Raw genomic sequence first — 27997 nt, forward strand, 5'->3', positions numbered from 1 at the left:
TGGGTCTTGTCTTAGTGCAAGTTCACATTTTTGACTGACCATTTGGGGTCCGTCGTACCTCTCTGGTTGGTGAGTGAGTCTATAAAGACAGAAGTACTAGTTCTCAGCATGGGCAATGGACTCATCTTGTCCACCTCATGATATAATCTGAGGGTGTCATAATCAGCTATAAGGGTAATGGCATACTCAAAGATGAGACAGACCATTCTCAGTTTGATGACCACATTAAGCACAGTCACGGCCATCTGTCAACAGTCCCAAGACCTGGAGATTTTTCTCTGGAACAAATCCTGTTGCTGGATCAGGAGATGCCACACCTTGAACTTGACAGGGTCATTCTCCACGAGCACATGCCCCCGACTCAGGGACAGGGGAATCTAAGCCTGTGCATTCACACTTCACAAGATTTCCTCTACTGGCTTTATAGGGCACTATCACGCGTCTCCCTGGCGCACCTTGCTCCTCTCTTCCTGCAAGGCAGGGGGAGAACGTTCACCCTTGAACAAACCAAGAGCACCCTCAGCCAGTCAGGCGGCTGGTAGCCGGACACATATGCTAACTGGCAATCAGGAAGTCACCCTCCAACATAAACTTCAGCCACCTGCAGGGAGAAACACAGCAGCTGAGTGGCCATTCACTGAAGGAAACAAATCCAAGACGACTCCTTTCCTCTCAAGCCAGTAAGCTCTCCTGCACTTTGCAAACCTAACCAGAAGCTTAACTTGGCTGAAAATTCAGAAAAATAGGAGTAAAGTGCACACTTCATTAATAAATAGAATATGCCTCAACTTTCCCTTATTTAAACATATTCTCTGTCCCCACAGTTCTAATCAGGACAGGGATACTTCTGTCATGTTCCTCCTAATACTTTCCAGAAAAAAAGAAAAATAAACCAATTCTTACAGGCCAAAGTGGTAGCATTTCCTGCATCTTAGAATGTTTTGTTAACTTGCTGGAATATATTACATTGTTTACTGAAAACCATAGTAGAATCAAAATGTTATTTCATTATTACCTATGCATTTTATCTGAGTCCAACTTGTTAAAAAATGAAGTTAAGTAAGAAGCAGAAATTGCTTTTCCCAATTACTGAGCACAGGTCTGAGGGTTTTATTTCCACTGAGCAAACAGTCACACCTTCACTTCTTTTTATTAATACTCAACCAACTTAGCTGATTAAAAATCACATTTTCTCCCTCATTTTACATACGATAAATTAATTATTTTGGATAATTTGTTTTAATAAGAATATGCACACATTTTCTAATTTTAATAAAAGTCACCTTCAGTACTGCCAGTTCTCTCCAAATGAGCATCTTTCCAGGCAGATATACCTGCTATGCCTCTTGGCCGACACCAGCAAATCTAAGCATTATAACGAAATAAATCCAGCCAGATTTCATGGTAGGTATCAAATAAGACTTTGGCTCTTAAAGAACATCGTTAGAAATTTTGATAGCTCATTCCAGAGTTTCAGAATGTCATTTAAAACAGTCTGATAAATGGAACAACCATCTACCATCACACTCATAGAGTAGCTCAAATTGCATTTTACCCAAATAAATACACTGGGTCTTAATCTTAAGATGTGACAACTAAAAAATTTTTAACAAGTCTGTGTTTGATCCTGGATTTAGTGCAGTTGCACCCAGGCACAAGCTCTCCAGATGATTCTGAGGAAAGGAGTCTACAATTTTCCTAGGGGGGTGTATGAACATGGTACCAAAAAGGTGATTAATAATTATAATAATGGTTTATATTTATCAACTGCTTATTATGTGCCCACACTGTACAAAATCCTTATAGATAGTAACTCATTAATCCCTCCAGTAACATATGAGGCAAGTACTACTATCTTCTCCAACTTACAGATAAAGAAGGCTGAGGCTCAGAAAAATCGAATGGCTTGCCCAAGGTAAGTGGCCTCCAGAACCAAACCTCAGGCTATCTGGCTCCAGGGTTCATGTTCTTCCGACAACATCACAATGCCACTCTCAACCCAGGAGCAAAACCAGACAAATGCCTACTGCAGACCGGAAGACCCTAGTTTGAAGCCTCCATTAGCATGACTATGCGGCTAGACCAACTTACTGTTAAGCAACAGTACCTTTTACTATGAGGTACCCTTTACTATTAAGTACCTTTTACTAACAGTATCTTCTGTTACCTACTATTAAGTTCGTGCTATACTTCTTCAATCTGAAAGCTTTCTGTTAAAAAAAAATGTTAACATCGTTCTAAATTAATATTGAGACCTTAGAAATTTTTCCTGTGCAAGATAAAATAATTATTTGCCCCTTCCCTTCCATGACTTGTTAGCAGGTAGATGAGGGGCTTCTCCTAGATTAATTTAACATCTCAGTTAATCAAAAGTAGCTGGGCATGGTGACTCATGCCTGTAATCCCAGCCCTTTGGGAGGCAGAGGCGGGTGGATCACTTAAGGTCAGGAGTTCAAGACCAGCCTGGCCAGCATGGTGAAACCCCATCTCTACTAAAAAATACAAAAATTAGCTGGGTGTGGTGGTGCGCACCTGAAATCCCAGCTACTCAGGAGGCTGAGGCAGGAGACTCGCTTGAACCCAGAAGGCAGAGTTTGCAGTTAGCCATTGCACTCCAGCCTGGGCACCAGAGCAAGACCCCGTCAAAAAAAAAAAAAAGGAAATTTATGAACTCCAGAGTACTCATTCCCTACCAAACCAACTGAAGGGAGAGAAAACTGAGGGAGAAAGTGGGGTGGGGTCTCAAAGGGCTTGCACTGTGCTTTGCTATAGATTATTCAAAGAGGCAAATTCTAAAGGATCTCTAAGTAGTTGCTGATTTTGTAAAGGTAGCCCATAAATCTGTTTACGTGTAGCTGCCTTAAACATGAGTCAACAGGGTAAATCACACCAACAGGAAACCCAAGCACTGAAAAAGCCACCTACCTTTTCTGTTTACCAAATACTAAGAATAATAATCTAATAATCTGGCTACATCTTTCATAAAGACCTTCATCTTCTCTCCTTAACTGACTGTTGAGATTTTATACTTTTCACCGTCTAATGATAAAATGCTTTCAAAATGGTTCATCTAATGCAATTAACAATTCTTTCACTATATCCAATGTGTTACCCTTACTATATTTCCTATTGCTAATAGATTAGCCCACTATTGAAAAAATTCTGCAGTTGTGACTGTGTTCATACGAAAGCATATACAAGATATAGAGAGACAGCAAAAAATGGTGGAAATGGATGTGTGTATGAGGGTTTCAGATAAGAACTTCAATTATATAATTTAAGAGTAAGTCTATAATTTAAGCAGAAATAATTTAGATACTCATCAAATTAAGTAAGCGGAAAAATGTCCTCTCTCTCATACTATGTTGCTATCATCACATCTATCGTTGGAGGGTTGCTGAGCTTGATAACCCTTTGCACCATTTTATTTGACTCTCCACGTGCCGTCTCCTTGGTAGGGAGATGGTGAAATACATTGGGTGATGTAGGACGAGGGAGGTTTTTTTCACTCTGAAGCTATGAAGAGTTGGAGAAAGGGGCTTACAGAAGCACTATGAAAATAAACTGGAGACTCTATTGTTTTGCTACTTTTTAAAAAGCTTTTTCTTTAAAGAGTAATAAAGCCATTCTATATCTGTCGTATACATGAATTCAGACTATTAGAGAGTTGAAAATGCAGGCTATATATATATATATATATATATATACACATATATAAATCTGTGTTGTCATGCACATGTCAACACTGTCCTGATGACAAAATTTTATTTATCCCCCCAGATAAAAAATTTAAGAAATTTTAAATGCTTTTTATTCACAAACACTTTTCAAAAGGGATAAAAGTTAATCATGTTAAAATATTCAGTCTATGGCAGATGTCACTCCTTTGGGCCCTCACTGCTGAATTGCTTACAGTTTCTGAGCTGTAAACTAACATTTGCTTTACTATGTAGTTACAAAGAAATGTGTAACTTGTTTGTGAAATATTCAAATAAAGCTTATCTGGGATTTTTAACTTGTGTGTTTAGTCTTAGACCATCTTTAGTACAGTCTAGTCTAAACACTGTGACAGAGCAAAGGGACCTTTTTTTCCAATGATGCACAGTGTCATGGGTGCAACTGGCTGGTGCCGGTGTTGTGGATGGTAAAATAATTTACCGGCAGGGCATGGTGGCTCATTTCTGTAATCCCAGCGCTTTGGGAGGCCAAGGCGGGCAGATCACCAGAGGTCAGGAGTTCGTGACCAGCCTAGCCAATGTGGTGAAACCCCGTCTCTACCAAAAATACAAAAATTAGCTGGGCATGGTGGTGCATGCCTGTAATCCCAGCTACTCAGGAAGCTAAGGCGGGAGAATTGCTTGAACCTGGGAGGCGGAGGTTAGAGTGAGCCGAGATAGCGCCGCTGCACTCCAGCCTGGGTAACAGAGTGAGACTCTGTCTCAAAAAAACAAAAAAAAAAAAAGAAGAATTTACCAATTTACCAAGACAGTTGTAGGTAAAGAAAGGCCGATTATTCAAGGGAAAGTACGTTGCAAGGAAGCAACAGGCAGCACAGCAGAGAAGGGGCTGTCTGGAAAGAGGCAGGGGCTGGAGGGAAGCTTTATAGGGTTGTGCTGGAGGATGTTACACTTGGAGTGAGGTGGTTATGCCAGCGGCTTGTTTGTGATTAGCTGTCTCTTGGAACAGTTGTTCCCTACCTGGGGCCCCCTTCCTCATTGTTGCTTACTTATCAGGACTCCACACCAGGTTAGTCTATGATGTTTAAAAACCAAGACTAAAACCAAGTGCTGCCTGCTTAATAATTGGCTCTCTTCTGCTTCTTTCATAAAAGTCAATCATTCTGATTTGGAAAAACAGATATATAGATGACAGAAGGACAGATGGATAGGTGATAGAGAGAGAGAGAGAGATAGAAAGAGAGAGAAGATAGACAGCAAGAAGCTTAGTGAGATCATTTTGTAAAAAAAGGAGGGGGCCAGATGCGGTGGCTCACGCCTGTAATTCCAGCAATTTGGGAGGCAGAGGTGGGCCGATCACCTGAGGTCAGGAGTTCAAGACCAGCCTGGCCAACGTGGTGAAACCTCGTCTCCACCAAAAATATAAAACTAAGCAAGGTGTAGTGATGGGCACCTGTAATCCCAGCTACTCAGGAGGCTGAGGCAGGAGACTCTCTTGAACCTGGGAGCCGGAGGTTGCAGTGAGCCAAGATAGTGCCACTGCACTCCAGCCTGGGCAACAGAGCAGAGCAAGACTCCATCTCAAAAAAAAAAAAAAAAAAAGGGAAGGGGGTGTTCATAAGTGCTTCCTACGGGCCAGATACTTTACGTATCTATATAGATGTGTATATACATATTACCTTGTAGTTATATGTGTAATTTATGTATAATACATAATTATATATCATATACATAATTTATGTAATAGACATTAGCTCCATTCTATAGATGAAGAAACTGAGGTTCACACAGTTAAAACTATCTCACAGTAGGTCTCACGACTACTAAGTGGTATGCATGGCCCCACCCTGGCACTTTTCCTGCTATACGCTAAGGCAGCACCACCCCATTTATCACCAGGAAAAAACTGTCATCACAAACAATGCATGAAAGTGCTGAGGACTAAGCAAGTTGACAATGATGGGGGATGAAGCAGAGGAAACCCAAACTTGCAAATCTGGTCTATAAGAAAACTTTCCTTCCCCCTAGGCAGTCTGTCTCCAGGAAACTGCTAGTTTGGGTAAATAAATAGCAAACGGATGCCTTGGCAGCCAGTCATAGAGACGCTAATTTGGAAATTTGCCTCAAAAGAACATAAGAAACAGAAACCAATGCTTCAATCCAAAAGCAAGAGAATTTGAGATGTGTCAGAACAACCACCCATCACACCATTCTCCCCCAGAAAAGCAATTTTCTAGGTTTTTGTTTGTTTGTTTGTTTTTTGTTTTTTGATTTTTTTGCAAACAATTCCTCAAAGAGACCTCTTTGTGCTTTGGTAATGCAAGGCAAAATATCCACTCATTCTAGCCAGGGCACACCCTTGAGAGGGTAGCAACGCTGGATTTTTACATGGGAATCCAAGCCAAGAGGACTGGTACCAGGATGGTGGTATTTCTAGATTAAATCTGCCGTTCTGTGTCTGTAACTAAGCCCTACCTTTGTTGGATGATGACTGTCCTGCCCCAGCCCCTCCTCGTGCCAGCAGGACAGCATCCTCCTCCTGAGGCTTACTAGCACCTGAAGGATTGTCCTGTGAAAAATGGGGACCCAGCACCTGCTGACATTCCTCAGCATCCTCTCTGACTTTATCCCCAGGGAGAAGCAGCAAGTCGATGTTACCCTGATGCACTCATAGTTCCTGTGCTTCCCCTTATCAAATTATATAAACATGTTGTTTTATAGCACATGAAATCTCTTCACCCTTTGGCTCCCTGCCTTCTTTCAAGGCAGGATTTTCTAAACTTTAATCCCAAGGGAATAGCGTCACTATTTAGCCATCTCCCTGTCTCATCTCTCAGCACCTTCACTAACTCTGCCATACTGAAATGCCACCTGTACCATCAGCTACAACTCTAGTTTTAAACTACGTAATTTTACATTTATAATTTTGGCTTGAATTTATTTTAAAAGAAGCTGGTACATTGGCCGGGCATTGTAGCTCATACCTATCATCCCAGCATTTGGCGAGGCCAAGGCAGGTAGGTAGATGGTTTGAGCCCAAGAGTTCAAGACCAGCCTAGACAACATGGCAAAACTCCATCTCTACAAAAAATACAAAGATTAGACAAGCGTAATGGTGCATGCCTGTTGCAGGAGGATTGCTGGAGTCTGCGAGGTTGAGGTTACAGGGAGCCATGACTGTGCCACTGCACTCCAGCCTGGGTAACAGAGTGAGACCCTGTCTCAAAAAAAAAAAAGAAAAAGAAAACTCTACATTATAACATGAATGAAAAACCAGTATCACTTGGAATACACTAAAGCAGCAATAAAATAAATACAACAAAAACAAACAAAAAAGCATAATTACCTTTTAGCTAGATACTACGTCTACTTAAGGTCTGCGTATGAAACTCTCTGTATTAAAATGAGAGACAAATAAGGATTGGAGAGGTCTCAAAGACATAGTAACATCCACCTGAGAGACCCTCTGCTTGTCAGGATCACTCAAAGAGAAATGAAAATGGAATGAATGAATGTCCACCGTGTGAGTCACACTTTTGTAGCACCTGTCCACACAGCACCTAGAATCATTTTAGTAGAAGCAAAACAAGCAAAGTTGCATGAACAGGAGGTAAGGAAGTGGATCAAGTAACAAGACAATAAGTCCTTCCTTTCTAGAACCTCCCCTATGAGCAGTAGCTCAACAAGGGCACACAGTCAGTGGAGGTTCACCCTGGTTGGACTGGTTTCCATTTTCTATTTGTTTTTTGTGCAGTGGGGGTGGGGCGGGGGGTTGGTCACTTTTATGTGCTGAGAAGGAGGAATCATTGGAAAAAACAAAATGAATGCAGGAAGCAAGTTCCTGGAGTTGAGGAAAGAGAATGGGATCAGGGCCCAGGTCTCTCTGCCTTAGACAAACCCAGAGCCCTGTGCGCGAGGAAGGACACTTCTTCCTGAGACAGAAAGGATCGTTAGCTAGTGACACCGGGGTTAATGCAGGAACTTATGAATGCACGCAGGAGTTAAGGTGTTTTGATGGACAGTCTCTATTTTCTCCACAAAACAGAATATAAGGTAATCCTCTGAGGGTGAAGGGGATAAAGTCCTGGATTTGGGGAGACCGGAAAGGTTTGGAATGGCTACTGAAGGGCCAGGGCTAGGGCAGCCCAGGTCACTAGAAGGAAGGGGCACCCTTCACTGACCCTGCTGTGGCACCGCCCATCAGGTGAGGGGAACTCAGCAGCAGCATGAGGCAACCTGGCAGGAAAGCAAACCAGGGGAGCAGCTGCTGGGCCCCAGAGCTGGGCCTATAGAGCTGACGCAGGTGCAACTAGGCAAAGAACACATTCCAGTTCCTCCAAGGCCCTGTTAGGATCATTCCATCGCTGCTCACACAAGACAAACGCACAAAGCACCTCATTGCATGTGGTCACATGGACAGACCAACACCTTCCACAGTGTATTTTATTATTACTATTTTATTAGACAGAGTCTCAATCTGTTGCCCAGGCTGAAGTGCAGTGGATCGATCTCGGCTCACTGCAACCTCTGCCTCCCCAGGTCAAACGATTCTCCTGCCTCAGCCTCCTGAATAGCTGGGATTACAGGTGCACGCCACCTAGCCCAGCTAATTTTTGTATTTTTAGTAGAGACGGGGTTTTGCCACGTTGGCGAGGATGGTCTTGAACTCCTGGTCTCAAGTGATCTGCCTGCCTCAGCCTCCCAAAGTGCTGGGATTACAGGCACGAGCCACCATGCCCAGCCACCTATCATAATATAGATCCAAGAAAGGGGGCATGTCAAAAGAATGGCCCAGAGAACCAAAAAGCAATTACAAAAGTACCATAATAAGCGCACGTAAAACAGAACTGTCTTGAATGGAAAAAGGGAGTTACAACATGCAATTAATCTAGGAAGAGCTTTAAAAAAATGCTAAGAGGAGGTAAGACAACTATGACACTTAAATAAAGGTTAAAAATGAGAGTTGTTCAAAACCGAAGTGTAAAGGTTAATTACTGGTGCCTTACACGTAATACATTAGTTTTGTTAATGGGACAATATTCAGTTAGGTTCGGTGTGTCAGCCCCACAAGGTATGTCAGCCATGAGTATAAATTAGTGAAGCTTCCGTGAAAAGCAGCCCTTTAACAGACCTTGGTCTCCACACAGAGAAAGCATACTGCCTATCTGTTTAAGCGAAAAAAATAAAGGAACAAATAATGCCTCCACTAAAAGAGTATCAAGTTTGTTTGTTGTTTATATAAAGCAAATTTCCAATTGGAATTTGAAAAAAAAAAAAACCACAAGTGTCTTACCAGAAAAGAAAAGGAAAACTCCAGATTCTAGTGCTAATTCATGTTCCTGAGTTGCCCACAGCCATAAGACAGATCTGCCCAGAAATCCAGGGTGCAGGCACCCAGCTTTCTTTGCTGAGTGTGGGAGTCCCAGGGATTGGGGTCTAAAGTCAGAGGCCTGAGGCCTTTCTTCACCTTGGCTATTCACTAGTTTTTAAGGAGTTCTGAAGTTTTATGAAAAGTCTTTTACGATTAGCTGGGCATGGTGGTGCGCACCTGTAATCCCAGCTACTCAGAAGGCTGAGGCAGGAGAATCGCTTGAACCAGGGAGGCAGAGGTTGCAGTGAGTCGACATCGTGCCACTGCGCTCCAGGCTAGGCAACACAGCAAGACTCCATTTCAAAAAAAAAAAAAAAAAAAGTATTTTAAGAAAACTGAGATACTGGCATCTAATAGGTCGAAGTCAGAGATGCTGCTCAACGTCCTACAATATACAGGGTGCCCCCCCCACCACCAACAATAAAGAATGACTTGACTCAAATGCCAGTATTGCAGCTCTTGAGAAACGCTGCTCTAAGCACAAAAAACTCAGATAATTCTAGAATGGTGAGAAAAAAGGAGAAGATGTAGAGTCAGGAAGTCCTGCATCTCTCACTTCCTTAATTTGATGACCTTGTTCCAGTTTCTTAATGCCTCTGCATCTGTTTTCTCAAAAATGTAAAATTATGATAATTATATCACAGGGTCTTCTGAGGATTAAGTTAAAACACTGAGATATTTTTATTTCAAGTAGTAGGGTAAAGCACTAGCCAAATACCAGTTGACAACAGCCAATTACAAAAAAGTTGTGCATACTTACACAGAAAGGAAGATCTCTCTATAGGAAAGGATGAGGTGTGAAGGGTGAGGGGCAAAGGTGTGAGTGAGGGGGAAGGGGTGGTGAAGGGAGTTGAAGTCTCATGCCTCAAGGCCAACTGGATTCCACGTTTGTTAGAGACACTGGTGGGTCTGGCAGAGGCGTTTGAACAACAGCATCTCCATCTCGAATAGGAGCTGGGTAAACTGAGGCTGAGACCTACTGGGCTGCATTCCCAGACAGTTAAAGGATTCTAAGTCACAGGATGGGATAGGAGGTCAGCACAAGGTACAGGTCATAAAGACCTTGCTGATAAAACAGCTTGTGGTAAAGAAGCCGGCCAAAACCCACCAAAACCAAGATGGCAGTAAGAGTGAACCCTGCTTGTCCTCATTGCTACACTCCCATTACTGCCATGACAGTTTACAAATGCCATGGCAACGTCAAGAAGTTATCCTATATGGTCTAAAAAGGGGAGACATGAATCACCCACCCCTTGTTTAGCATATCATCAAGAAATAACTATAAAAATGAGCAACAAGCAGCCCTCAGGGCTCTGTCTATGGAGTAACCATTCTTTTATTCCTTCATTTTCTTAAACTTGCTTTCACTTTACAGACTCGCCCTGAATTCTTTCTTGCATGAGATCCAAGAACCCCCTCTCTTGGGGTCTGGATCAGGACCCTTTCCTGTAACAGCTCTAACAACTTACAGCCTCTCCCCAACTAAAGTCAAACTGGAGCTGACCCCTCACATAGCACAGTCCTTAAATGAGATGTGTGAAAGTTTCCAGAACATGCCAGGCCCGCAGTCAAGGACTCTCCTATCCCCTTGCCATGAGACCCAATCCTAAAGACCATCTGTGGCATTGGAAGTTGAGGTTCCAAATCAGCAGTGTCCACCTCCTTCAACACCCAAACCCACAGTCTAACCCTGACGCCGGAAGCCTTCCCCACTCAACAGCAGGCATTGCGTGGAGTGAAAGAAGCCAGGCATGATGGACAGCTTCCTGTCTGAATCCCCTCATGTGAACCTGACGGGCACAGTGAACCTACTGGGCTAAACTCCACACGCTGACCACCCTCATAGGGTGGAGATGACAGGACAGGACAGGGGCCGTGGGGCTTCCGGGGGGGGGGGGGGGCGGGGTCATGTTCCTTGGCTTGGGGGCTGTTACAAGGGTATAGTGGGTCTTGTTGAAGAGCAAAAGTTCTGTAAGTTCGTCCCGACAGGCCAAAGAAACCCCAGAGCGGTCTTTCGACTGACTACAGCCTGGAAGGGAGGCCAAGACCTCTATTACTCCATTTCTGAATTGGTCTCACTTCCCACCCAACCGACGGCACGCTGCGTGAGGGGCGGGGCATAGGGGGAGGGGAGGGGCTATGCAAAAGAGGGCAGGGAGAGTGGGGTGGGGCCGCTCCTTGGAACGGAAGCGCGCGGCCTCAAGGCCCTTCCGGTGCGGGAGAAACTACTACTCCCATAATGCCCCGCGGTCCCGCGAGCAGCCAGTCTCGTCGCGAGAAGCAGCGGCCGGGGGCGTCTGAGCGGACAAACGGAAGTGTAGGTTACGGTCTGAGACATCACCGCCAAGCTGGGCATCGGGGAGATGGCCGAGACTGACCCCAAGACCGTGCAGGACCTCACCTCGGTGGTAAGGGAGGGCTGTGAGGGCCCGAGGCCGCGGCCTTCCCGGGCGGCGCCGGGCCAAGCCCTGTTGGACAGAGGCGCGCCCACCGCGGCCGCGCGTGGCGTCTGCCGAGGCCCCGTTTCTGGAAGCGTCTCTGGCCGAGGCTCCCGGCCACCTTGACCCCCTGGGCGCTCGGTGCGGGCCCGTCTCCCCGCGGGGCCCCCAAGCCCGACCCCCTCCAGTATCCCCATTCAGCTGTCGCGAACGCCCCCCGGGTCCCTCCCGCCTACCTCTGACACCCTCCCCGCCCTTCAACTCCTCACACACCCCCGGGTGCCCCAGCCCAGCAGAAACAACCTAAAGACCCTGAGCTTTGAGTCGCAGCGGCCTCCCCAGCCCAGCAGTCTAATTGGACGGGTTGGAAAACGGAAGCCCAGAGAAGGAAGATCCTTGCTGAAGGCCGCACAGCTGTCCAGAGGCAGAAACGGGGCTGGAACCCGGGACCAGGGCTCGCGTCCTGATCCCAGGAAGTTGTCTCAGGATTGATGTGGACCGTGTTTGTTTGTTTCGGTTTTTCTTAGGTGCAGACACTCCTGCAGCAGATGCAAGATAAATTTCAGACCATGTCTGACCAGATCATTGGGAGAAATATCCTTTTTATCTGCAGTCGGCCTCCTGTGGGCCTTTGGAGCCTATTTGCCGGGCAGCGGTGGGGATAAATGAGTAGTTTTCAGGCTAGCTTCAGCCATTCACTTGTAGAATTTGAGCTTGGATTGTACTGTGTTTCTGAGAAGGTCTGCGCCGAGAGCTAGGGGTACAGCTGAGTTAGACACACCCCTGGCTCAAGGAGCATACGTCTACCAATGCTAATAGCTGGTGTGGTGGACCATGGACTGTGAACTAAGCGCTTTTGTGTGTGTCTTTCTTTTGATGCTCAGCATGACTTTATGAGTGGGTTGTAGTGTTATCATCTTTAGCGAATGAATAAATTGAGGTTTAGGGGTTCCATCACTAGTAAGGGTCAGGGCTGGAATCCTATGCGGGGTAGCCATGCCCCAGAGTCCTGTACTCTTACCCACCAGCGTGTAACAGTGTCTAAAGGAAATTGGAAGACCAGTTTCCCTAAAATCGTTGTGTTTAAGGCCGTAGTCTGCAGGGACGGGAGGAAAAGGGCTCAATGAGATGTTGGCACACGTTGTCTTTAACTTCACCACTTGATGATATGAGTAGTCGCATTGATGATCTGGAGAAGAATATCGCAGACCTCATGACACAGGCTGGGGTGGAAGAACTGGAAGGTGAAAACAAGATACCTGCCACACAAAAGAGTTGAAGGTGAGGAAGTGGGCAATTTTTTTTTCTTTTCTTTTCTTTCTTTTTTTTTTTTTTGACACGGAGTTTTGCTCTTGTTGCCCAGGCTGGAGTGCAATGGCACGATCTCGGCTCCCTGCAACCTTTGCCTCCTGGGTTCAAGCGATTCTCCTGCTTCAGCCTCCCGAGTAGCTGGGATTACAGGCTTGCGCCACCACACCCAGCTAATTTTGTATTTTTAGTAGAGATGGGGTTTCTCCATATTGGTCATGCTGGTCTCGAATTCTCACCTTGAGTGATCTGCCCGCCTCAGCCTCTGAAAGTGCTGGGATTACAGGTATGAACCACCGTGCCTGGCCTTTTTTTTTTTTTTCTTAAAAGAATAGAGAGAACCTGTAAGTATAATTTTTATGTAGTCAGACAGTCTGTAGATCAGTTCCCAGCCATGATCCCAGCAGACATCACTGTATTGTCTACCCGCTGTGGACTTGATGTTTTGAAATTTTTCATGCCAAATTCATTCTTTACACCAAATTTATTTTCCCAGTTTTTATTAATTAGACTTCTGTCACTGTTAGTTAAGACCACTGGCTAACATTAGATAACCACTGAGTTTTTATCATTCCAGCTAATAAAGGTGTTTTTGTTGGCCTATAAAGCCTGTCACTGGAAGATTTTCCATTGCTTTTTTTTTTTTTATGGAAATAACTGATAAGTCACCCGCATTACCACCTTCTTAAATGGCTTAAATTCTGGAGACTTCCTTGGTAACTTGACATAGGTGAACTAGATTGTGGCCACATTAAGCTTTTACTCTGGAGTTCATTTAAATTTCCACTGAATAGTTTCAGATGTCAGAGGAAAGCCTAGTAATTAAAAAGACCCACACAGCAAGATAGGTAAATGTACAGTATCACTCAGCACAGTCCGTGGTGATCCTTTTCCTCTGTATGTGTGAAAAATAAGTTTTAAACTCACTTTTCTCATGTTTCATTTGTAACATTTTAATTCTGTATAAAAATGAATGTTGCTGAGGGAGGCGGAGGTTGCAGTCGAGGTCGCGCCACTGCACTCCAGCCTGGGCGACAGAGTGAGACTCTGTCTCAAAAAAAAAAAAAAAAGTTACTGGCGCATAGTGTCTCATGCCTGTAATCCCAGCACTTTGGGAGGCAAAGGCGGGCAGATCAGTTGATGTGAGGAGCTCAAGACCAACCTGGCCAACATGGTGAAACCCTGTCTGTACAAAAATTAGCTGGGTGTGGTGCTGCACATCTGTAATCCCAGCTACTCGGCAGGCTGAGACAGGAGAATCGTTTGAACCCGGGAGGCAGAGTTTGCAGTGAGCTGTAATGATGCCCCTGCACTCCAGCCTGGGAGACAGAGCAAGACTCTGTCTCAGAAAAATAAAACGGTTCCTGAGTATTTTTAGATTTGTAGAGTACTAAGCAGAATATACAGTAAAAGATGCCTAATTTCCTATTTTCTGGGCTTGCTGTGGACCACATTTTAAGTTACTGTGAAATACAGGTTTGGGATGTTGAAGACAGACTCTAAAATTTGCTTTTATCTTCACAATAGTTGGGGTTCATTCACGTGTGAGTAAATCACGTAACTGCTTTCTATGGGTTATGTTATCGTTATTCTTATCCAGAGATAATTTGGAAAAATGTCTTACCAGTCTCAGATGCTTCTGTGGATCTCTTTTTATATTATGTGGCAGTCAAAACTGCCATCAACTGACTGAGAATCTTACCACTAGAATTTCAGGATTGCAGACTGGCTAGTGATGGGGGTCATTCAAAGAAAAGAATGGGAGTAGGAAACTGACTCCAAAATTTTTAAAAATATTTCCAGTTAAATCTATTTTTGCTAAAATATTGTCCAAAGAAAATAAGTTTAACTCAGTAGGAGAGTGGAAAGGGATTTTTAGTTGATAGGTCTATATGTCATTTTTACTTGTGCTCATATAATGAAAAACATGTTGATGATTTTTCCTTCTTCAACAGGTTGCTAATAATTTATACTGGAATCTGGCATTTTTCCAAGCCAAGAGAAGATCAAATGGCTTTTTGCAGCTAACTACTATGTGTAGACAGGTTTTATATTATAAAGTATGCATTCTTATCACATATTATATAGTTAGTTTGTAGAGTGATTTACCCCCCAGTTTCTTGAACATGGTATCTTCACATCTTGGACCTTGGTCAGTTGTGCTATTCATTATTAAACACTAAAACTTTGGCGGTTCTTGCATAACATTGTCAAATTTTTCAGTGTATTTCTGTGAAGTCATATGTTGCTGTTTGGATAAAAGTTGCTGTGTGATTTTTTATTAAACAAATAGTAAACCCTTCGATTATAGTTAGTCTTGGTGAAGTACGATGTTTGTAGACTTTAGAGTTCTTCAATTCTCAGCACGAAGTGACTGTTGAGCTAACACCAAATAGTGTGTTGGCAATACTTTTCAAATGGCTGAAAACACCTAAAAATTGTTTATTCGGAAATATCTGTCACTGCTCTGTTGCCAAAACTCGGAATAGAACTTAGACATATGTCTGAGTCCCTGAGATCACATGCTAAAGTCGATGAAAAGTAACCACTGCCACTTTCTTGTGTTAGAACTTTTACGGTACAGAAAATAACAGAATAGCCTTCTGTAATGAGGCATTCGTTAGAGTTTTGCATGAGATTCTAATACTTCAGTAGGACCACACGTGGTTCATCTACAATGGTTACCATAAAAAATCTGGCAGGATTTTAAAACTCAATCAATCCTTCCTTTGAGCTACTGACTGGAAAAGAAAGAGAGAAGGAAAAGAGACCATATTAAGTCCATGCCAGTTGCTTGGCTAGAATATGATCAACGACTTGTGGTAGACTCAAGTTTTTAAGAAATACTATATTACTTAAACTGTTTCTTATCTAAATTCTTGCAGAGTATCAATGTTATCATTGATTATAGAAGACAGGGATAATACCTTTTAACTCTTGCCGCTCAAAAATGCAGTGCCAGGAGTGCTAAACCTAGAGGCCAATACTGATGACCTGGGAGGTGATCCATGTGATTGTCGCCACAAAGTGCTTTTACACAAAAACTTGAAAATTTGAAAAACATTTTTTTAAGTTTCTCATATCACCAGTCTTGGTGTTTATATTGCAACTCTATCATAGTAAGAAGTAATTTGTCCTGTATACAAATTACATGGGGAACATAAAGGAGTGAGATCCTTCTGTGATAAAATGAATTCAACACTCTGGTTACCCAACTACAGAACCTCCTTTGATCAGGCCAGGAGGTTGTGATGCAGGCTGGAGCCCCCGAATGCCCCGCACACACTGCAGCATTGACCAGACCATCTGAAACCTGCATCGCTGCTGATGTTCTCAAGCCTTGGAAGTGGCAATGGAAATGATATGGCCGGTTGCAGTTGTAGGAGAGTTGTGACTTAGGCAGGAGTCGACCTCCTCAAGTAATGGAACGATTTCAAAGGCAGGCTGCCCTGACCAAAAATATCTGCCATGAATAAAGGTGCCTGAAATCCTGCTATGAAGCTTCCTTTGTGTCAAAAATGTTTGGTTTTCAGATTGAAATGCAGAAATCACATTAGAGTATCAACTAAAACCTCTGGATGGATTAAGTACAAGTAGCCCAAGGCAAAGCAGCAGAGGGGGTGTTGGGGGAGGTTGCCTGCTGGAAGGGGAAGTTGAGGAGTGGGAGGAGGGCTTGCCAGGACTGGCATTGCAGGAGACTTGTCTCACGTGTGTTCCCAGAACACTTGCCCCTGGAGATGCTGCAGGAAAGAAGGGGTTATGGTCACTTGGGTTTAGACGACATACTGTGAACCTCATGAAATTAGCATATTAAAGGCTCTGAAAGTAGAGCAGAGAACTCAGCTTTAACCTGCTCACCTGCTGGTTTTTGAGGTCTCGCTCTGTTGCCCAGGCTGGAGTGCAGTGGCACAGTCATAGCTCACTTGGAGCCTCAAGCTCCTGGACTCAGGCAATCTTCCTGCCTCAGCCTCCCAAGAGTATTACAGGTTCGTGCCACCGCACCTGGGTCTTGGCTGTGTTGCCCAGGCTGGTCTAGAACTCCTAGGCTCAAGCAATCCTGCCTCAGCCTCCCAAAGTGCTGGGATTACAGGCCCGAGCCACCATGCCTGGCCAAGGGTCTTTTTTATACTATATGAAGTATTCATTCTCCAGCTATTCTTGTTCATTTACCAGCCAGTGAAGATTCTCTTGAGGGCTGACCAATAAAGATGAGTATGGGGGCCCTTGCACCAAGGAAAACAGCCTTACATTTAATTAAGTGTCCTGTCTCAAACCCCAAGGCCCCACAGCTTCCTCATTTGGCCCCTAGTTCATCCTGCTTTCCTTTGAGCCACAGGATTTTAAAATAATCTTATTTTCGTATCAATTTTTTCTCTGTTTCATTACCAGTAAAGTACAGTCATTGTTTGACCGTATCAGGACTAACACAATATTTCACGTAACTAAGAGTTAATTTGCCCTTGTAAGTCCTTGGAATTTTAACCCCTCCCCCCACCACTTAGAGCACTGTTGCTGTGGGAACATAAGAGTCCACCAAACAAAAGTGAACTTTTTCAACTTGCTGTTTGTAAATGGAAGCCTTCCCAAGCAGACACTGTGTTCCTCTTTCATTTTGTATTTTGCAGATTATATATTTTGATTAGATTAAAATGGAGGAATTTGCAGGATGTGTTGTCATATCTAGCCCTGAAAGTTAACTGGTTACAGTTACCAATTGTTCACAGCTAGCGCCATTGAAAGCATTGACTGTAAACCGCTGTACTGTGCTAAGCATTTTGTTTGCACTATTTGGCTTAATCCTCACGACAGCACTGAGAGGTTTTCATTTGATGAGTCCCATTTAAAGAAAAGGAACCCAAGACTGGGAGTCAGGGGCCCAAGGTCACAGCTGGTAATGATGACCCTGGAATGTCCTCACAGCTGCACACCTGCACCGCTCATGAACACAGCTGCACACCTGCACCGCTCACAAACACAGCTGACCGTCTCACAGCTGCACACCTGCACCGCTCACCAACACAGCTGATCATCTGCCTCTTCGTGTGAGCTCAGCTCCAAATCTCAGCTGTCCAGGCTGTCTGGAAATCATCAGCCCCACTCGCTGGATCTCGAAATTTACTTTCAAAAGGCTGATGGAGTGTTTTCAATTAAACATGACCTAAAATTAAGTAATAAACACACTGGATGTGAGTTTTTATTTGGAATTAAAACTATTCAGAGCTGGTAGAAAATGTGTGCTCCTGGATCAGTGCCTTTTTTCTCCTAAATCAGTTGAGAACAACGGAAACAAATGATGTTCCTCAAACATTTGCCCAGAGCACAACCGCGGGGAATATGACCCACAGGTTTGCACATTGGTTTTCCATGCCTATACCCCCGCCCTATCTCCCACAAAAATTATTGCTTGAGGCCCAACCCGGGGGATAAAAAGACACCTCCCCCCGCCCCCCGCCGCCCCGCCGCTCCATGACCATCCTATTGGATTTCACTGTTTTTTGTTTTTTGGTTTTTTTTTTTTTTTTAAGGCAACGAAGACTTTTTAATGGACTCATGAAGCCATCACCTGGAATCTTAATCTTGCATTAATTTTAAGTGTCTGATTTTAGCTGCAGCCACTTGAGAACTTTTCAATGAATGAAAATGAGGGAGGGGAGACAAAACCAGAGGAATTGTGATTGAACATTGCACTTATCAACCCCACAGATTAATATGGAAATAGGAAAAGGGTTTGTTTCAACAAGTCAGGATGACAGTGTCTTAAAAAAGAAAAAAAGGCCAGCCTGGGCAATATAGTGAGACTCCATCTCTACAAAAAAAAATAGAAAAATTAGCCTAGAGTGTGGTGGCACACATCTGTGCACCCAGCTACTCAGGAGGCTGAGGTGGGAGGATCATTTGAGACCAGGAAGTCGAGGCTGCAGTGAGCTGCGATCGGACCACTCCACTCCAGCCGGGGTGACAGAGCAAGACCCTGTCTCAAAAAAAAAAAAAGGCGGATCCTAAGGCTTGGTCCTCACACCTGAGGCTCTCACTAAGAGGTGACTGGAAGCTCCTCAGACTGCTGCCTAGGGTTCGAGTGATCCTAAAAGCTGTACAACATCAGCCTCTGTGGGATCCCTGACAATGATGAAATGTAATATGTGGCTGTCTCCTCAACAGAGCTTCATTTTGCCAAAGCTTATGTAGACACCACATACATGAACTACATACCTATCATGTAGATGCTGCCCTGCCTCATAAGAACAGTCTTGACTGTCCTGCTTCACAATAATAATCTTCGCAATAATGATCTAATAATGGTCAAATTCTGTGTCCCTACCGTAGAAAACAGAATTTGACCATTTAGTCACGTTGGTCTTGCAAAATGTCCACCTTCCAAAAGAGAACAGTATTGCTTCCCAATAATTAAGAATAGTCTGGATTCACGATGCAGCAGCTTAGAAGCATTTAGCTACCAATAGCAGAAATCAGCCCTTTTAATAATGGTGGGATGTATTATTTCACATGGCAAGAAGTCCCAAGGGAGGGCAGCTCTAGGGCGAGTAAATGCTGCACCTCAGTAAAACTAAGAGCAAGACCCGGCCGGGCGCAGTGGCTCACGCCTGTAATCCCAACACTTTGGGAGGCCAAGGTGGATGGATCACCTGAGGTCAGGAGTTCTAGACCAGTCTGGCCAACATGGTGAAACCCTCATCTCTACTAAAAATACAAAAATTAGCCAGGCGTGGTGGGGGGGCGCTTGTAATCCCAGTTACTCGGGAGGCTGAGGGAGGAGAATCGCTTGAACTCAGGAGGTGGAAGTTGCAGTGAGCCGAGATTGTGCCATTGCACTCCAGCCTGGGTAACAGAGCAAGACTCCATCTCAAAAAATAAAAAACAAAAATAAAAATAAAAAATAAACAAAAAGACCCAACCCCAGATTTGTTCCACCTGGGTGCATCCAGCCAGAGAATGCCTTTCTCCTTTACTTTTGTCTCCTAAGAGTGAAGAAAATGTTTCTTTGAAGGTGTTTCCACCCCACTGCCTGTGCCTAAAATGATCCTGGCTAACAAGACCTGCATGATACGTTGAGCCATGTGGTTCTTGTTTTTTTGTTGTCACAACTCAGGTTGGGGGTGTTACTAGCATCCAAAGGGTAGAAACCAGGGATGCTGCTTCAACACCCTACCATGCACAGGACAACCCTCACTCTAAAGAATGGCACAGCCCCAAGTGTCAACAGTGCTGAGGTTGAGGAATCCCAGCTTAACCCATTCATGAGACCACCTGAGCCTGGTGTAACGGTTCTGCTGATAGTTTCCGGACCCTCGGAGGTGGAGACATACAAGAACAATACCAGGGTTCCATCAGAAAGGAAATCAGAATGGCTATTGGGTGGACAACCTACAGTGTTTGCTACAGACCTTCTAGATGTAACTTCTAGATTATAAACACTGGTAACACTGGAGATGGTTAAATTGGAATTAGCTGGCTGTCAACCTTGGTGGCACATTAGAATCACCTGGGGAGCAGTTCAAAGGCCCAAGACTGGGCAGCACCACGGAACCCTCACATCAGAATCCCCACGGGTGGGCCCAGACAGCAGTGTTCATCTTAGACTCCAGTGTGCAGTGAAGGTCGAGAACTGCATTCAAGAAGGCCTGTGTACTGCCCACCGTCCGATGATGTAATTCACCAAGTTCCATGGGATTCCGCCACGCCCGTGTCAACCCAGCTGACACCTCCAGCTTGGACAATCAGGGCTTTGGCCCCCGTTACCTGGCATTCAATTCAATCCATGTGTCACACATGCCTCAACAATTTGATTGTGTCCCAACTGTTTGAATCAAAGGATTTCTGATTCCCTGACAGGTGATGACTCAGTAACCGGATTCAGCTTCAGATCTGCCTGACATTTTCTCTGCCTGTCCTGTGCCAGGTATGGCGCTAGGTGCTTTCACCTGTACCATCTCATTCACTTCTCAGAGGCTCTCGAAAGCTGTTGACATTATCAAAAATTTTTCCAGCTGGAATTCATCTCCCTCTAATCAGCCTTCAAAACCTCCATTTGTAAACCATTGCTGTAGTTTTATTACCTCTTACCTTCGTCTTTACAAGTTACTGTCAAAACCCAGTAAGTGTTTCCAGAAAGAAACTTTAAATATTAAATATCTCAAAGGTCTTTTATGCAGAATATGCAGTTAATTTTGATGGGCTACGGATAATCATCAGAAGAGCCGTTTCTGGAAATGTAAATAATATGGCTGTTTCTTTTAACAGTGCATTCTCCTGAAAACATAAGACCATTTGACTGATTTTGCTCCAGAATCTTATTGAGGCAAAGGACTGGACTGAATTATTCATGGAACAGAAGCCTAGGACTGGTAAGTCCAGGAAATGCTGCAAAACAATGTCCTCAAAAGAAATCAGCCTTTCCCTTTGATAGGGATCGCTCCTGTAAGTCAGGCTCAGGTGCGCCCCAGTTAGAACCTGTGTTCACTGGGGCCATAATTAAGAATCTTAAAGGGAAAGAATCTTTTGAAAGCCATCTGTCAAAAGTATGCAGTTTTGCTTGTAGAATGTTAAAGAGGTTCATGGTTACCGTGGGTCGGCACTGGGTCTGTGAGCCCTCATCCCCGGGGCTCGGCTTCCTATCAGAATCCTTGTCTGGAAGGTTGATTATATGAGATGCGCATTTTGCCAGCATCCTCAGAAGGAGATACGAGGAAGATTCTTTTCCTGGGCCACTCTCATTTTCTCAAGCTTGGACAAGTCTTAACAATGATCTGTGACCCAACTTTGTCTTCCCCGTAATGAAAAGCAGACCCCATAGAAACTCTCTGGCACAAAATCTCTGGAATCACTGACCCAGAAATTGTTCCCTGCCATCCATTCTGCCAGATATTTCTTGGATTTATTCAAGCTGACTCGTATTCCAGAACAATTGTGGACAAGATTTGCTGGTAATGCTTGCAACAAGTTACTGTTCAGCAAGTTCAGAACTTAAAGAATCCCTTTTATCCTAACACTGACTAATAAACTGGCGAGAATTGTTTGAAATACGCGTAACTAAATGGATGTCCTAATTTGCTTTTATGCTGTATTAGACACCACTGAGATGTTAAGCTCTTTCTTGGGAACCACCGTGATGTTCTCTTCTGGACTCTTCATAACCCCTTCAGCAGATGACCCTGTATCTGGTCTTGGTTCTGAAAGGTTTGCAGCAGCACCTAAATCACTGAAGTTCTGGCAGAATTCATTCTTCTGCTCTCTAATGATACTTGTTTTCCATAATTGGTCTGAGAACAACGGATTTTTTCTTTTTTTGCCTCGGATTTCAACAGAACATACATGGAAAGAATATTTTCTTCCTTGGAGACATTTCCCATAGGGCAGTGGCTCTTAAAATACGTTCCTGAACCAGCAGCATCAGAATCCCCTGGGAACTTGCTGGAAATGTAGATCCCCAGGCCCTGCCTAGCCCTGCTGAATCAGAGACCCTGGGAGGGAGGTCCAGCAGCCTGTGTTTTAACACATCCTCCAGGTGATTCTGAGAGTGAGAGAGCCAGGGCCTTAGGGCATCAACCAGGGCCTTGGGACAAGGGTGTTGCGTTGCCCAACACCCTTTTGTCTAATGGCTTTAGGGTCAAATATGTCTAAACGAAGAAGCCCCATGGGGGACTGATTAGCATGCAGGTCCCCAGGCCCTCTTTTTGTAGATCCTGATTCAGAATATCTGGGACAGGGGCTGGAGATTCATATTTTTAATAAATTCCCTCATTTATTATTTTTGTATATTATTTCCCATGCACAAAAACACTGCATAGAGAAATGGGAGTGTGGGCGATGCTCCCATGCTGGGAGTCTCGGGCCTGGGCTAGTCCTAAAATAATTGAAAAGGAATTGATTCTTAATTACCCAGAACATCCACACTCTAGGACCAAGTGTGACCTCTTCCGCCTTCTGAACCGAGGAGTCCACCCCTAAGCCCGAGGAACTGAGCGTGAAGGGCCCTCACACCAGGAAGACTTGAATCACTTTAAATCAATTTGCTTCTTATTAAAATGTACTTCAGTAAAAAATCATTTCAACTCTTAAGCCACAAAAGGATATCCAATCATTTAAAGCTTCCTGAGTGTTTCAGTTGATTAAAAAGGTTTTAAAGAGCATAGTAAATATTTTACCAGAAGGATAAGTTATTCAATATGGAGATTATTTATTAAAAACTGGTAATTTATTAGTTCATTTATCTTTATTTTCGTGTAAGTGCATTCTTTTAATCTAGGCAGACTTTTTTCTATTCCCTCAGCAGGTTAAGCTGCCACTTGACAATTCTGTAATACATAAATGTATTTAAATAGAATTTAACTTGTGAAAATAACAAGATTTCACTAATCATGGGAAAGATAGCTGTAAAATTACAGTTTAATTTGAACTTTCAGAGAGTTTTAAGCACAGTTTCATGCACTTAAAAAGGAATCACATTTGCTGTTTTGAAAAAAGAACAAGATTCTCATTTATCACTTGGGTCATTGATCCTGAAGGAAATAACTAATACATAACTTCTTTTTCTTATAGCTGGAAAGGAAAACATGCAATACATTGGCCCAAAATCAAAGTACTGGGTTCAAGTGCTTACGGTTACATATTTTATTTCTATAATAAAAACATTAGAATGTTTTCAGCTGCAAGCAATGACTAAAAATGGTTTAAATCACAAGGATATTGAGGGATCTTACACATGAGATGTCCAGAGGAGGCTGTGCCGTGGATAGGAGACTTGTCACCCCTTCTGTCCACCCACACTGCTGGCTGCTCTGTGGGGCTTGTGGCTTTCTTCTCGGGGTGACACAATATCTCCAAGCATCGCCTCTGTGGGCCACCCCAACGCCCTTGCCCCAAACCTTTCCTCCCTGTCCACCTCAGCTGTGGGTGGAATGGTGTCCCCCTAAAAGACTGGTGGAAGTCCTAACCCCTATACCTGGGATTGTGGCCTTATTTGGAAATAGGGAAAACCAGCCTGGGCAACACAGTGAGACTCCGTCTTGAAAACAAAAGTTGAAGGACACCTGCTCACCGATCGCTGCCCCTGTGGAAAGAAGGGAGGCCCTGCAATATGGGCTTGCTGCTTCCCTTGTTTAAATCTTCCAACTCAGATACACGTTTCACGGGCCCCATCCAAGGCAGGGAGGCAGAGCGGGGGCTTTGCATCATCCGTTCTCTCTTTCCCCTCTACCCTCCCTTCTTCTTTTCTCTCTCTCTCTCCCTCTCTGTGTATGTGTCTCTCTCTCTCTGTCTCTCCCCCAGGGGCACACTTTCCCGTAATCTTCCGGCAGACCTGCCCTTCTATCTGTTTGGCCAGGTGCTGGTCACATGCCCACCTCACAGCCATCACTGGCAAGGGGGTCCCAAATAACCTTGACTGGCTAAGGGCCAGCTGGGGGACAGCCTCATCTTCTCTGAGCCCAGGACATAATTTCAAGAAGGGGAGGGAAGGCACCTGAGAAGCACCAGCTGCCCCCCCAACCAAACAGGTCACCCAGGCTGGCCCGGCCCTGGTGACATCACTGAGTTCCATGGCATGGCTCCTTCATTTACTGGGCTCCAAAATGACCGTGTAGAGTCATTTTCAGTGAGAAATCAAAGTATGAAGGAGTCCCCTCTGCTGGCCAGTCTACCCAGGCAGCTGAACTCCACTGAGAAAGCAGCTTGGAGCACATGCTCCCAAAGCAAGCAAGACGCACCTACCTCCCCAGCAGAGACCAGCCATTGCGTGGACCCAACACCCCGAAGGCAGGAGGCAGAGTGCCTGTGGTTGCTCCCTAGCTGTCTTTGCATGAGGTCCCGCAGCTGACCCACCTCCTCCTGGGTGCTTTTTGTTCTTTACTGATAATGTTGATACAGTCAGATTCCAGACTAAGCTGGGCTCCAGAGCCCCCCTGTGTCTCTGGGCTGCCTGCAGAAGAGAAGAGTAGAGGGTGAATGGACGGATGCAGTACTCTGCTCTAAGATAAGGCATTGGTTGTTTAGGGTCAAGACACAGAAGCAACAAGCAAGGACTGTGGGTGTTGACACCAAGGGCAGACCAAGTTCATGCTGGGCCCTGCAGCAGCGACTCTGCAGACCTCTCTGGGGCTCCACCATTACCCTATGTGTGACTGTCCTGGGGCTGCCCTAACAAAGCTCCACACACCGGGGGCCTTAAAATGGCAGATATGTGTCCTCTCACGGTCTGGAGGCCAGACATCCAACATCAAGGGATGGGCAGGGCTGTGCTCCTTCTGGGGCTCCACGGAGGGCCTTCCTTGCCTCTTCCAGGTCCTGGTAGCTCCTAATGGTTCCTGGCGGCTCCTGGTGGTTCCCAGTATCCCGTGGCTGGCAGCTGCATCACTCCCATCTCTGCATCCGTCATCACATGGCCCTCCTCCCTCCGCATGTCTGTGAGTCTTCACGTTCTGTTCTCCTCTCCATGTGTCTGTGTCCAAGTAAACTTCTTCTTATAAGGACCCCGGTTGTTGGATTAAAGCCCGCCCAAATCCATGTTGACCTCATCTTATCTAGTTATATCTGCAAAGACCCTAGTTCCAAATAAGGTCACATTCACAGAGCCCAAGGGTGAGGATGTCAACATATCTTCTGGGGGGGGACACAAGTCAAAGGACAACTCTGTGCCTGTTTTCCCAACCCCCATGCCTGGAACCACCAAGCCACGTGTTAGATACAGAGAGAGGCTCCCTCTGGCCCCATTCACCCTTGCTCATCGGAGCAGCTCGCTCCCGTCTGTACTTCATCACAGGCACCATCCGCACTCTCCCTTTATCCTGGCGTGCATGTCCCCTCCCAGCCTCCCTTTGTGCATGGGTTTTGCCATTGTCCTGCAAACTCTGAACACCCCATTTTTCCCCAGTTTTCATGAATTCATTTGGACTATCTCATGCTGCCTGGCTTGGCATCTTATAGCCAGCTTTTTAAAAGCAATCATAGCTGGTACACCAAGGGTTGATTTGGTGTGACGAAATTAAGCCTTTTTTTTTTTCACAAGCAAGGAAATTGGGAATTAAATTAGGTCCAAAATTCATCTGAGGCTTCTGAGAACTTGTTTGCAGAAAGTAATTGCTCTGGGACTGGCAACTTTAGTAATCAAACAGAAGCTAAAGAAAAACAATATTGAAAAAAAAAAAAAAAGAGGAGGGAAATAAATTTGAACCAAGTTCATTTTTTTCCAACATTTTATTTTGAAAAATTTTAAACATTCAACAAAGCTAAAAGAATTTCTACAGTGAACACCTGCATACTACCTACAGAGTCACAACTGCTAACATGTGACTCTGCTTGATGTATCATCTCTCTGACTCTGCCATGGCACAGGTCACAAGAGACTGCCAGGAGAGGAAGGTTCCAGTCTCCTCCTGAGATGGGCCAATGTCTCAAAAGCAAACTGTCCTCAAAGAACCTGTATTATCAACATTCAAAGCCCTTCAAGAGGCCAGCATTGCCATCAGATTCCTTGGTAGTAACACCAGCAGCCAAAATTTGTTTTAAAAATTATTGCACCGGCTGGGTGCAGTGACTCATGCCTGTAATCCCAGCATTTTAGGAGGCAGGTGGATCACTTGAGGTCAGGATTCAAGACCAGCCTGGCCAACACAGTGAAATCCCATCTCCACCAAAAAATACAAAAATTAGCCAGGTGTGGTGGCACGTGCCTGCATAATCCCAGCTACTTGGGAGGGTGAGGTGGGAGAATCACTTGAAACCAGGAGGCGGAGGTTGCAGTGAGCCAAGATGGTGCCACTGCAACATAGTGAGACCCTATCTCAAAAAAAAAAAAATTATTGCACATTCCTTTTTGTCAGTTTTGTCTCATGACTAGTGTGATAAAATTTGGCTACCTACTATGTATCTGTTTATTAAAGTGTGCAATAGGTTTAAAGATTCTTACAACTGCTTACATAAAATAATAATTGAATAAATAGAATGCTTCCGTACTCTGCAGCCCATGATTCTGAAAATCATCTAATGGGCTGCACTGGCTTCCCTGGGCTGACCTGGAAACATCGTCATCTTCACAAGTTCTGTACCAGCACAGTGCCCGGCACAAAGTAGATGCTCAGCAAACATTTGATCATTGGATAGATGCATATCCTGGAAAGCTGTGGTCAGACAAAAATAAATAAATAAATAAATATTTTTTTTAAGAAAAGGATCCTATAGAGTCAGTATCAAAGGTCTGCAGTTGCACTGATGGGGGCGAAAGATCTCAGGATCTCAGGATGCCATCTTGGCTGAAGACAAGACTTTGACTTGGGTACTAGTGCCATTTGCTCCTTGAATGCATCTTCACTCCGGACTGAATATTCAGCTCCCTGCAAATCCCTATAAGGTGATTCAGGAACCAAGGGACAGGAAATTTTGTTCAGGTTATTTACATTCCTTATCGCTTGCTTTCTGCTGCAAGTGGCCAGTAATCTACCTCAAGGCACTGAAGCAAGAAAGGGCATTTGTTGACACTTGGAAGCGGGGGGGGTTTGGGGTAAATTCAGACATTGCTGAATCCAGCTGCTCAAATTCATCAGGAATGGCTGCTGCCAGTCAACTCTACCGTCCTGTATGATGTCCTGGCCACCACGGTAAGATGGCCACAAGCAGTTCCAGCTGCATTCAAACCCCTCAGGCACCAACCCCTGGACAACAACAGTTTCTCTGGGCCAAAGTTCCCGCAAATGTCCCAAAGTTGCATCTCATTGGTCTGGTTTGGAGTATATGCCTATCTCTGAGCCAATCACAGAAGCCAGCCGAGAGGAATGGAATAATCTGATTGGCCAGGCCTGGGTCAGCACCCTACACTGAGACCAGGCATGGGATTAACCCACTCATCAAAGAACTGAAATTGAGGATGGGGGAGAAGAGCTACCTAAGTGGCATCAGGTGCTATTTCCAGGCTATGTAAATTTAAGGCTCACCAAGCTCCAAATATTCAGGAAGGTGCACCTAATTTCCAAGTCTTTCCCACTCCCTCTTCCTCTCCAGCCAGCCCCAGGTAGTTTCCCCCATTGCCTGGCAAACTCCGAGCTCCTAGTCTGACCCCAACATGAAACCCAAAGTTGAGTCTCTTCTTGTTCACGACTCAGTTTAATTCTCAGCATGAGCCCTCCAGTCAATTCATTGCTCTAAAAAGTTGGAAAACATTTATTAAACACCCACTGAATGCCAGGAACTGTGCC

General features: G+C 44.6%; 1 protein-coding gene across 1 annotated transcript; it reads left to right on the forward strand.

Moving 5' to 3' along the window:
• The first annotated feature begins 11342 nt into the window (after positions 1-11342).
• Positions 11343-16290, forward strand: HSBP1 (heat shock factor binding protein 1). The gene is given in 4 exon segments (NM_001131587.1): positions 11343-11456; positions 12014-12080; positions 12647-12767; positions 14750-16290. Coding segments are annotated over 3 exon segments (231 nt in total). The 5' UTR covers positions 11343-11411; the 3' UTR covers positions 12766-12767; positions 14750-16290.
• The last annotated feature ends 11707 nt before the right edge of the window (positions 16291-27997 follow it).

The sequence above is a fragment of the Pongo abelii genome, chromosome 18 (assembly GCF_028885655.2).
Source record: "Pongo abelii isolate AG06213 chromosome 18, NHGRI_mPonAbe1-v2.0_pri, whole genome shotgun sequence".
In the NCBI taxonomy this organism is placed as follows: domain Eukaryota; kingdom Metazoa; phylum Chordata; class Mammalia; order Primates; family Hominidae; genus Pongo; species Pongo abelii.